General features: G+C 38.0%; 1 protein-coding gene across 11 annotated transcripts in view; it reads left to right on the forward strand.

Annotated features, from left to right (window-relative positions):
- tmeff2.S (transmembrane protein with EGF like and two follistatin like domains 2 S homeolog) overlaps nucleotides 1-8,278 on the forward strand; it is a 41,390-nt gene extending 33,112 nt beyond the window's left edge. For 3 of the 11 annotated variants that reach the window (XR_005964648.1, XR_005964649.1, XR_005964650.1), the window contains 2 exons: nucleotides 6,250-6,525; nucleotides 7,990-8,016. Coding sequence is in view for 5 of the 11 variants with exons in the window: in XM_041578615.1 (XP_041434549.1) it covers nucleotides 7,990-8,086 (97 nt within the window). In the remaining 6 variants the exon portion in view is untranslated. Of the gene's footprint in view, nucleotides 1-3,384; nucleotides 3,639-6,249; nucleotides 6,526-7,989 lie in introns of those variants that run through there. The other 8 variants (XR_005964645.1, XM_018239043.2, XM_041578618.1 and 5 more) reach the window with 4 other exon arrangements.
- The last annotated feature ends 4,867 nt before the right edge of the window (nucleotides 8,279-13,145 follow it).

Raw genomic sequence — 13,145 nt, forward strand, 5'->3', positions numbered from 1 at the left:
GTTGGCAGCAGTGGACTGTTCCAGGGCCCCCTGGGGTTTGTTGTGATATAACAAGGACCCCCCCCACCACCATCTCCACCCTTGCCACACTGCTGTGTTGAACTAAGTACCTCATTGCAAGTTTTACCTCAACCTGCGGCAAAAGAGCATCCACAGTGCCATTGGGTATATGAAGTCTGAGGTGCACCGGGTTTTTCCTGGTGTCCCTCCAGCCCAGTTACCCTGGGATATGGACACTTTTCCATTTAGATTTCACAAAATATTAAGGTAGATTCATTTACCCAGTGAGCAGTGAGCAAGTTACCTGCATCCAAGGCAAAAAGGCAAAGCCGTGGAACATTTTACTGATCTTCTTCCAGAATATCAGCACATGATTATGATGCTATTAAAGCAACTCTAATCAGGCACCAATATCATCCCAGTGGCATTCCTCATAAAATTATCTTACTTTGATGTGGTTGGAAGGCCGATGATTGTAATAATCCATTCTATTGCACCTGGTGGATCTGGTACTAAAAGACCAGTTCCTACATATATGTTCGGTGGAAATGCAACACTTTTTTCTGGATTGTGAGCTTAAGACAGCCTAATCAATCAGCACAGATGTGGTTAACAGGATGCCAACATATGAAAGGGAACCTCCATACACAGTTCACAGGAGAATAGAACAAAGTAATGTCTGCTGAGAGATCTGAGGGGTCTGGTGCAAATGTGGAATTGGGGAGAAGTTGCTTGCAACTAGATGGGCCATGTGTAGGCTGCCTGACAAAAACAGGTAGACCAATTCCACATGTCATTCCTGTGGTATGCTTATACCAGGAAAAATAACTTTATTGTATGTCGTTAGGGATTGTGGGTGACAAATGTGGCTCAGGGGTTAAGGGACAATTTTTTGCTGATGAATTCAGAGGAGATACATGCTGGGAAAATAATTACTGTGATGGATTTTTCCATACATGGGTACCTGGATAGGGGTGAGGAGAGAAGTCTTGGGGAAGCTAAAGTATCCAGTGCAATTCCTATAAAGTGCTTTCTGCTTTTTTTTCAAAATGACCTGACACTGCAAAGGTCCTACCACACTGGGGTGTGGTCACTCGCAACAACAGGGAACTGAAGTAAATAAATCCAAGCTAAAAGTTTGGAGGGAGTGTGTCTTGTTGTCAACCAGGATGGATGCTTATGAGCATAGCTTCTGGCTAGGAAGGCTGAAAAAATCTTTCTTGGTAAGCCAGCATGGGAAATGACTTTCAACTACTTCACCATGGCTAAATAAACCAAAAATATAAACTGATCACTCTCAGATCCCCAACAGCTAAAATTAATAGTGATATCTTTACCATAACATTTTTTTTTCTACAAATTTACCATGATGGCACCTGAAATGGAGGAAGATCAGCTATCTAGGCCAGAGTGTGATTCTGTGAGCGAGTTCGGAGAACAAGATATACAAACATATGTTAAGCAGTTACTAATGAAAAAAGAAATCAAGGAATTGCTAAAACAAATGTCTGTTGTTTATGAACAGATGAGAAAAATAACATTGTAAATGATGAAAACAGGAGTTGGAAATGGAACCAGTGGTGACTGCGGGGGGAACAGGGGGCACCCGTGACACAAGATTTTGTGAAGGGGCCTGAAAAACACTGGGCCAGTAATGACACTAAGCTACAGTGGAGACTTTATGGAGACCACTAAAATTTAAACATTTAGCCCCTTTAATTCAATTGAGAGGCACATATATTTTCAGAGCCTTCTCTTTGTCTACGCTCCTACAGAATCTCCATAAATGTCAAACAACTGTTACTTGTTTGAAAAGTCTGCATTACCAGCAGTTTTTAGCAAGAGTGCTAATAAAACCCTCACTCAATGACTTTTTTCGAAGGATGATTGTCTAATAAGAAGTCTGGTTCCCAGACATAGCAGAGTTTGGTTACGGTATATAATGGACAAGGGGTTCCATAGCATTTGTAATATGTTTTAAAGTTCAAGTTATTTTAACTCGGTGTAAACAAGAAACAGATGACCTGGAATTTGGTTTGTGGACCTAAATTCAGTAGTACCCCACCCTTTGAATCCCCTAACACTGCTATGTCACTATCTACAAGATCTGAATACTTGAGAACTATCCAACAGTATGTAAAGGTTTCCTGAATTGACAAGAATAAGGATCCCGGCATATAGTTTCATCTAAAATGACATCTGCTAATAGTAAACGAGTCTTGAAACTTGGGGTAGCCAAGCTCATGAAGTGTTCAAATACAAGAGTCCTCTGTACTCAACCCATTATCAATATATTTAAGACAGCGACATTTTGTGCATACTGCTACTAAAAAATGCCTTACCCTTTAAACAAAACAGGGATTGTTTGTCCATATATTGCAATATATTTAAGCTGGCCAACTACGTCAAAGTCATCCCATATCTGGCCAGTCCTATGCTCAATTTTATCTGATTCATTAAGAATTCTGTTGCTTCATGAAGTGTTCAGCATTGCTCCCATCAGTTCTCCTAAGGGTGCTCATGGAACCATCAACATATAAAATTCTGTGACATTTTTGTATCCTTGATAATAAAATCTGACACTGCAGAATTGCATCTTATCTGTGGCTTGGCTATGCATGGACTGTCTGTGTGACTAAGTAAACCTGTAAGGACCTGAAAGTCCAGTGTGTAACTATTTTTAAAATGACAACAAAATCTTGACTTGAATAATTCCCTTGCCAGATGCAGCTTAATATCATGTGGGTCAAAAAAATGTTACAGTATTATATATTAGCATGTCTGCCTTCACCACATGGCTCACCTTTACTCTTGTATCTCGACTACTATGGAAGACGCTGGGTGTTTGCAGTAATGTCCCCAATTGACAAGAAGCACAACAGAGCCAGAGTGCAGTAATGGTTATAGAGAAACTTTATTTTACAACATTCCAAAATACAGTAGTAACGTGTATGTTTTTGCCAACCTGTGCATGTATTATGCTGTTAAAATACTTTCTGTGGGGTATAGAGGGCTAGCACAGTCTTTCTAGTAATAGGCAGAATGGCACTTGGTCGAATAAAACAAGCTCAATCTATACAAGTCCATTACATTTTAACACGTGCCTGCTAATAAGTCCATCTGGTTTCTTTTTGGGAAGTCATGCCTTTATGCTACTCATTGCAATGATACACTGGGATCTTGACTTTGGGCAACTCTAAGTAACTTATGCATAATTTTATTTTTCTGTATTCATTCCTGTGTGGTTTGGCCTATGAATTTTAATCCACATGGGCATGTCGATAAGTATACTTGATTTTGAGAATTATTTGTTATATGTTGATGAAATTCCCTCTAATTTGGTTCAAGTAAAAGGTCTCAATCATTCTTTGATTGTTCTTACAGGTGGTACAACTGATCTCCTTCAAAGAAAATGCCTTTCATTTGCAAAAAGGAGGACCACCTGTTCATCTTTTCTATCTCTTAGTGTCTAAAAACTAGGTATTAATGAATAACAGTATTTGTTTTCTTATATGCTAATAATCATTTATGGAAGAATTTTCGTATGTCCCCATCTCTCAATAAAAATGTGCCAATGTCTAATTTTTATATCTGTCTTTTAAATATATTATAATAAAATAATGTTTATTCTGTTTGAATTTTGTCTTTTTCTCTAGGATGATATATTTATATCCATTTATATCCACAAACTTTAAATGTACCTGTATGTACTTATGTTAATTCTTCCATTATTTTCCTTCTGCAAACTATTCCTTACCATTCTTCTGATTTGGCTTTTCAACCAGTTTTGTGGAAGCAATTATAGTATGGTATAGTGTATATCACAATAAGTTGGTTTCATAAAAAGTTTGGTTCTATATGGCCATCATTATGGACTGGAGTAAGGAAAATCAGAGTTTAATTGGAGTTAAAAAAAAAAATCACAATAGCCTTAATCCACGTATTGATTATGCTGGTTTTGTACGCTTTGGAGTCAAATTGTCATTCTGGTATTCCACTTGTATTTGGAGTACTAAATTCAGATATTTTAGCAGTATCTATAATTGTGAATTTATCATTTCATGATATTCTGGTGTTTACAAACATTCACCAAATTCATGTTACTCCCCCATAGGGGGCAGATATATCAACATTCAGATTTTTTTGTAGCAGAATTAGCAAATCTAAAACTCAAATTTTCAAGATTTATTAAGTGCAAAAAACTGAAAATACCTTCTTGCCATTGCAGAAATCAGTGGGGTTTGTAATCTCAAATTACAAGATATTTAAATTTACATTTTTCAATTTCAAGATTTATTTGAAATACAGGAGACTCGTTGAAAATGAAAGGTAGAATGTGATTTTCTGCATTCCAGTTTTTTGATCTTATAAAGTGATTGCTTTTTTGAGTTTTGAGTTTTTTCTTTAAAAAGAGCAGATTTAAATTTTAGATTTTATTAATGTGGAAATTTTAAAGCTGTATGTTGATAAATCTAGCTGTTAAATGTAATTAAAATACACATACACCTAGATATTAAACTGAGAATATTTTTTTTTATTAAAATATATTTAATCAGGTATAAACATTGATGTGTTGAAAAATATGTACACACCATAACCTGATGAAGTATACCCCTGTGGTTTGCAATACATAGACCTATAATAACAGAGGGGAAAATGTAAACAGTGTAAGAGCAAAAGCTTTGATAAATATCTCTGCAACAAATAGCTCAACCCTGTTTGCTTTTATGGTAGTAGCCTTCAAGTGCAGGTACAGTTTGCTTGTCTGTATTTTGTTCCTGCATATTAAGCTGAAAATATATTGTCCGCATTTAAGAGTTGCCCTTAATTAAGATCCCACAATCACGATCCAACTCTTCTGGAGTTTATAGGGAGAAGTTGGAAGATGTAAAAATGAGAAATTATTGCCTTCAATATAGTCTCAAAAACAGAACCAAAGTTTAGCTACATTGGTCAAAAAGAGACAAGCCTAACATGCTTCATGCCTAAATCGAGCTTATGAGTAAATACACTTTTGTTTCTCCCAGACATTTAGGGCAGAGACGCATGAGAAGATTCGGGGAGTTTAGTTGCCTGGCGACATATCGACTTTTCTTCAAGTGACTAATCTCCACGAACTGCTTTCCTGCCGGCTAAAATCTAAATCGCCGGCGGGATGGCACTCAGAGCGCTTTATTTTCCGAAGTAGCCGCAGTTGCCTCACGAGGAAACTTCAGGCCAGTTTGGAAAACGAAGTGCTCTGAGTGCCATCCCACCGGCGATTTAGATTCTAGCCGGACGGAAGGGCAGTTTGTGGAGATTAGTCACCTGAATCACCTCTTATTCAGGCGACTAAATCTCCCCAAATCTTGTTTGTCTCTGGCCTTTGGTGACATTTTTTCTGTCTAAATGTAACAACAAAACAGATTATCAAGGCAAGGTTTACATAACCACACAATGTTGTGTATGAACCAGAATGTAGGATCTGATGGGCATGCACGACTGAAAGTGTTTGCTAAGCCTGTGGCATAGAAAAAAAAAAATCTAAGCCTTACAGCTTAGATTTTTAAATAAGTTTATAACAGCTATGGATGTTTTTTCTTAAATAAAAGAATTTGGGTTTCATGTTTAATATGAAAAATACTATTATACAGCTGTTCATGTGACAAAAAGCTAGTGTGGGTGACATAAATGTACTAGATTTTTAGGTTACATTTTTATGATATTGTGTATTTTTAATAAGTGCCATTCTGCCTATAGATAGCAAATACAGTACTGAATTAATAATGATGTACAGGCAAACAATCACATCTGTTTACTTAAAAGTAAATTACTGCTGTGTTTTGGAATGTTTGAAATAAAGATGCCCTTTCCGTTACCAGTCTCTGACTCTGGATGCCACTGCAATGGCAGATATTTTCTAACCAATTGGTTCCAGTAGGATTCAAGTCGATACAGTAATAAGGTGCCGGAGTTACCACTCCTCTATGTGAGCAAATAGCTAAGGCCGTAGTTCACTCCCATTGCTATTCTAGTAATTGCAAATAGGCTTGGTTCAGCTGTTATCAATCTGGCCCCATGTGATCAGTGTAAGCCATTAGGCTGCCTATAAAGACCCCTGCTCTGCACTGAATCATTGCCCAATATAGGCCTATGTTCTATAGTACCTGGGTGCGATATATTGTCTGATCCTGTTATTGATCACTGCCTGACCTTGACCTTGCCAATCTGCTGCCTGAACTAACCTGCCTGTGTTTGACTATTCTTCAGATTCTGATTCGGTACGGCGATTCTGATCTGTGTATGACCCTGGTCTGTGACCTTGACTACGCTTCTGCTTCCTGAATTGGTACCGTACAGTCTGTTTGGTTTTGACCTGACCTGTCCCCTGACCTCACCCCTTGTACCCTGTTCCAGTGATACGTTACGGTTCCCTTGCCTGCCCAGAGCTTTCCCCTTGGACCTCTTGCATTAAGTCCTGGTGGCATCTGAGTAGCGGAGGGCTCCTCCCGAACCTAAAGGCGGCAGAAGTGCGAACCAAGACTGGTACCTTGGGGTTTACTCTGGGTTTTGTGATACCAGACGTTACATCTTGGTTGTGACATAACCTATCATACATGCAACAAAAATTGAAAGAGATATTTATGGTTGAGTTTTTTTTTTTTTTTAGAAAATTAAAAGATTTTTTTAGGAACTTTGTTGTCCATATTTTTGCTTTAAAGTTGTTTCTTATTCACATCACCTTTTTGAATAGTGGCAGCACATTACATGGATCCTGTCATCAGAAAACATGTTTTTTTCAAAATGCATCTGTGAATAGTGTTACTCCAGCAGAATTCTGCACTGAAATCCATTTCTCAAAAGAGCAAACAGATTTTTTTATATTCAATTTTCAAATCTGACATGGGGCTAGACATTTTGTCAACTTCCCAGCTGCCCCTGGCCATGTGACTTGTGCCTGCACTTTAGGAGAGAAATGCTTTCTGGCAGGCTGCTGTTTTTCCTTCTCAATGTAACAATGTGTCTCAGTGGGACATGGGTTTTTACTATTCAGTGTTGTTCTTAGATCTACCAGGCAGCTGTTATCTTGTGTTAAGGAGCTGCTATCTGGTTACCTTCCCATTGTTCTTTTGTTTGGCTGCTGGGGGGGGAAAGGGATATCACTCCAATTTGCAATACAGCAGTAAAGAGTTATTGAAGTTTATCAGAGCACAAGTCACATGACTTGGGGCAGCTGGGAAATTGACAATATGTCTAGCCTCATGTCAGATTTCTTTTGAGAAATGGATTTCAGTGCAGAATTCTGCTGGAGCAGCACTATTAACTGATTCATTTTGAAAAAAAATTTTTTCCCATGACAGTATCCCTTTAAGAATTCAAGAACCATGAAGAACCCTGACCATTTAAGAAAACTAGACCCCTGAACAATGCAGGTCTCTCTCTCTATAAAATATATTGCATAAAACAGCCATCGGGTTCCACTGGGTAATTCAAAATAGAAAAACTTAAGAAATAAGGGCCTTCGTCTTGGGATTGTAAGATTCCCGGTGCACACAAACAAACCAAGGCACCCATACATGTTAGGTTACATGAGCCAATTAATGGACACAGTTCTGCCAAATTTTGTAAAATGGACATGGTGATTAGGGAGTGTGGCCACAAAATGGGCGTGGTCCACGGGGCAAATCTTTTTTATCCCTCTTTCTGTTTCCAAAATGTTGGTATGTTTTAACAGATTTGGAAGCAGTACATTAAAGTATCTCAACATGTAGGCCTCAGTGTCAGATACAGCTTTGACTCATATGTTTATCCCTTTCATACTGCTTTGGTCTATTTTTTTTGTTCTTTAGATTGGGTTAGCAAAACTGTAAATATTACCAGCCAGCATCTGAGCTACCATAACTTTTTTCATGTGAGATTAACCATGAAAACATTTGAATATTGAATACATTTTTATGTAAAAACCAAAAATGTTACTTAATGTTTAATCTGTGTGTGTTTTCTTTATAGAAAATGTCCAAGAACCAACAGAATCTATAGACAAAAACTAAATCTCGGCCACTATAGTTTAGACAACACAACAAGAGCATCAACCCATCTAATATAAAGCAGCATGTTTCCACAATGGCAAAACTTTCATATGTAACCTTGGACTAGAAAGAGATTTAAACTGCTTGCCTTGCATTTTTTGTAGAATACTGCAATAATTCTGTGCTATTATTGTACTTTAATATGTATGAGTATACATTAAATAGTATAATTTGTGTTGTTCTTTTCTGTAATGTACATAAACTATTTATAATATTTTAATGTATTTGTAATATATAATAAATACTCATCTATGAGAAATAAACAATTGTGACTTTTTCTGGTGTACCGATTAAGCTAATTTTATTTGAAAGGACAGGGAACCGCATCCTACAATCTTTGAAAAAGTGGCCCGCTCCCCAATCACATTATGGTAAAATTCAACTCTGATGCTGTGTTCTAAACCAGGTATAGTGGAAGAGGACAGCTTCTAGGGGAGTGCTCTAGGGGAATTGGAAAAGGGTGCCTGTGCAATTAACTGGTTCTTCAATGGTGTAAACAGACAAAAATAAAAGTTTAAAATCTCTGCTTTTTCTCTGCTCCCATAAATCATTTTGCTTTCCTCTGATGCTGAGGTTCCCACACTTTCTTTTAGTATTTACTTATTTTAAAAATACATTTTGAAATCATTTTATTCCTTAGTGAATGCTCTTTTCATTCTCTTTATTAGGTTGTCTGGTTACCTAATAAAAGTCTCAGATGTCACAGCAAACTTGAATGGCTTAAATTTCTGTGTCTTTCCTTGCTTACTAATGGAATATAAATACATGTAAACTTGCTAAGCAGCATTTTGAAGACATTCTATGTTCCTTCTCTGTTAACCCTATGAAAAGTCCCAGTAGATATATGAGAGGCAAGATCAGGTTGGTTACTTGAGCAGCCAGAGGCTCCAATGAGGAGCCCAGTAAAGGTTAATGCCCTGTGGTGTCAATGCTGCCAGTATAGGGACTCAAGCTTTTATGCTCAGAAATAGAGAGTTTGCTGCAGTAATACACAACTATAGGCTTTGGCTAGCAATGGGTATTATTTCACCAAGGCAGTGAATACTACCACTGGGGTATATGAACACGACTGCTGATATCTACGTGAATAACAATTGATGTCAGAAAATACTTGAAGCGTTTACGTGTTTTTGATCTGAATCCGCACCTACTGAGAAATTGTGCCGCATCTGCCTAATAAATAGTTTCATTTCTTTTTAAAGAACCACTGTCTCTAAAGTTACTTCAAACATCCGGTTTTGTTTGATACAGTTCTGAACCCTTCCTCCAACAGTAAAGTGAGGGTCCACCTGAGAGTAGAGTTAACAAGTGCTCTGCCATGAGTTAAGGCCAACTGGCCAGTAATATAAGGTATACTATTTGGGGCCCATGTCGAAATCCTGTTACCCACACACACAATATAGGATATATATAGATTTATATACAGTACTAACAGGAATAGCACACTTTTTTGTGCAAACAGCATCACAAATACATTTGGCACCATATCAAACCTAAGTAGACCACATCCACTGCAACCCCACTGTCCAACTTCCTACTTAACTTATCATAAAAATCTATTACATTTGGCTGACATGATTTATCCTTCAGGAAGCCATACTGATTAAAGGCTATTTCCCAGAGCATAATTTGAATGTGATCCTTTAACAAACCTTCAAACAGTTATGTTAGACATCCAATTACTCCAGCCTTTATACATTAAATTTTTGGCTAACTAACTAGATTAGAAACATTTTATAGCCTATTTACCCAGTTTTTATTTTTACACTGAACTGTTCCTTTAATGCTGGGTTTAAAAATCATACTTCATGCACGAACATACCCCTTTTCTCTTTTCCTTTTCAAAACAAAGTATAGCCCTCAATATTAACTGCTCAGTCATGTGACTCATTCAGCCATGTTTCAGCAATTCAAATAAAATCACTCTTTGCATCTTACTGGCCAAGCTTCTTACATTGTAATACATGTTATTATCTATATGTGATTTATAGTTCTCCCTGCCATCAAGACTACCCCCATTCATTTCTCCATCCTCTTCCCCCCCCCCCCAGATTGTCATGTAATCTATCTTCCAAAAAACTAAGTAATCTCAGGACCCTCTTATTGAACAATATCTCATCTGAGCTGATTTTATTTTCACAGGAAAATAATACATAATAGTGTAGAACCTGGAAAAATCTCCACAGGTATGAGTTTGTAGATGTACAACAAATGATCTGCTGAGTAAGAGCACAGAAATGAAATACAATAAGAGCAGGGTCAGAACTGGGGGTAGGCAGAAGAGGAGGTACCTAGGGCACAATAGAGGGGGGGGGAGAAGATATAAAGCAATCTCCCAGTGGTGATAGGAGACAAAATGACAGCAAGAAACATCCAGTACTCGTATTTTTCCTTCAGAGCAAAGATAATATGGCAATTTTACAAAGAATCACCATCCACTGGAACACAATGCTAGCACTAAAACAGTGTGTCTGGAACAGTTAAAGGAGAAGGAAACCCAGTCGGTGCAAAAACCCTCCCCCCCTCACGTGTGTTGCCCCCCCTCCCTCCTCCCCCCTGGCCTACCTGTCCCGCTGGGCAAATGCCCCTAACTTACTTACCCTTCTGCGCAGGTCCAGTCCACGGAGTTCACAGGCACCATCTTCTTCCACGCGATCTTCTTCCTGCTTTGACCGGCGTTTTAGCGCATGCGCAGTAGGAGCATTTCACCGGTACGGATCTACTGTGCATGCGCCAAAAGTCACAAAGTTTTCCGATTTCACATCGTGACTTTTGGTGCATGCGCAGTAGATCGTACCGGCGAAATGCTCCTACGGCGCATGCGCCGGTCAAATCAGGAAGAAGATCGCTTGGAAGAAGATGGCGTCGGTGAACTCCGTAAACTGGACCTGCGCAGAAGGGTAAGTAACAAGTTAGGGGCATTTGCCCAGCGGGACAGGTAGGCCAGTGGGGGAGGATGGAGGGTGGGCAACACACGGGAGGGGGGGGAGGGTTTTTGCACCGACTAGGTTTCCTTCTCCTTTAATCAGACAATATTCTTAGTAGATGCAAAGCTTGTGTCCCAGCAAATCCACACAATAGCCGCCAGAGGAACGAACTCTGCTTAAAGGACATGTAAGCCCCCTCCACAAAAATTTCATCAGTAAACAGCCTCTTTGAAATCTTTAGATAACTGCCACTCTGGTTTTTAAAAGGCTAACAATAAGGCTGCAGCATCCCCCTAATCACTTAGAAATCCTTCTCCTCCTCTAATCCGCTCTGCCCCCTCCCTCAGGAATATGCTTTGGCTGTTGATTTATGAGCATGCTCAGTTCTTCTTAACTCAGATTACTAAACACACCCTCAAGTCTAACAACCAATGAAGAGATAGCATTGCTTGTTCCCATAGAAACTCTGCTCTAGCTGTCTGATCCTATTTTTTTTCTACTAACCACCTCTCCAGAGCTCATCTCAACCATTACATGGCTCAACCAGAGCAGAACTTTTTATTAAAGTATGTTGTGCCTGTGTAAACCTGCATCCTGCATTGCATGAACTTTACAGGATACATGTCCTGTTTGCAGATGTCAGTGTTACGGATGATGAGTTAGAGGGAAAATGGCCGCCGGGTGAAAGCTATTTTAGGAATAATTGATGGCACTGGCAAATGGAGGGGTATATACAGTACAAATGATGTGGCTTGGGTGGGGAAGATATGCCCAATTTATACATAATAGGAAAATTTAGGCTTTACATGTCCCTTAAGATTTCCAGGCTCCAATGTTGAATGTAGTTGGACATGCAGTGCTACTGAAGACACCAATATCATTTGGATTTTGGGGTCAAGAAGGATTTATTACTTATCATAGTGTCCCCCCTATGGATCAACCAGATGTTATATAGGAATTTTTTGAATAAAAGTTTAATCCAAATGGACATCCTTTCTCAACTCATATCACTCTAATTATGGAACTGATCTAAATAGTTGATAGGGCTGATATATCAGTGTTCAAATTCCAATTTGTGTGCAATATTTTTGATAAACTTGAATTTTTAACACAATTTTTGCTTTAAAACTCCTGGTTTTGATTTAGGGTTTTTCCAAAACTAGTGCAAAAAATCTTGAATGTAAAACTTCACCATCTAAAAGTCTGCGAGTTCATTTAGAAGTCAGTGAAAGTTGCCCTGCACAACATCCAAGCATTGTTTTCAATTTGAGGTTTTAGAATCTTTTTGAGCATTTGTAGATTCATTGATAATGTTGAGTAGAATACAAATTCGATGCAAGTTTTTTCACAGTTTTATTCAATTAGGTTTTTTCAAATTCTATTATTTTAAATAAATAAATAAGCAAAGTTTGCCAAAGTTTTGAGTACTTGAGAATTTATGTATAGATCTGATCGCTGATACCTGTAAGCGTTAGGCAGGATTACATGTTTTAAATATTGAAAACATTAGTAAATAAAGCAAACTTGTATAACCCTAATATTTTTCCCAAAAAGAGTCTAGAGGGCTCGTTGTTTATTAATAAAGAGTATTCCCACTTTTCTGTCGAATACTACAAGCACACAGCAGCAATGTATTTAGGGGCAGATTTATCAAAGGTCAAATTTTGAATTTGTGTGAATATTTTTCTTTTTTACTCTAATAAATTCGATACACTCAATTTGATTGGGACGTTATTTAAGAAAAAACTCGAAAACTAATATTACCGACACGAACTCGAATCGAATTCGACTAAACTCGAATAAAGTTTTTTCTCAGAAAAAAACTATAAAAAGTCAGGAAGGCTATTATCTTCAAATGGGTCACTGGACCTCTGCCATTGACTTCTACATGAACTCGGCAGGTTTTAGGTGGTGAATAGTCGAAATCAAGTTGTTCTCAGGGTCATGGTATGATAAATCTTGAATTTTGATTATTCTCAACTCGAATTTGTGAGTTTTGACCAAAAATCCAACTTTGAAAATTCGAATTTACAATTCTAACCTTAATAAATCTGCCCCTTAATGTGCCCTTATGTACCACCTGATTACTGGGTTCAACTCAACCCCTCAGTCTTCTTAGTGCATGTAAAAAAAAAACCCAAAAATGCAT

This window comes from Xenopus laevis, chromosome 9_10S (genome assembly GCF_017654675.1).
Source record: "Xenopus laevis strain J_2021 chromosome 9_10S, Xenopus_laevis_v10.1, whole genome shotgun sequence".
In the NCBI taxonomy this organism is placed as follows: Eukaryota; Metazoa; Chordata; class Amphibia; order Anura; family Pipidae; genus Xenopus; species Xenopus laevis.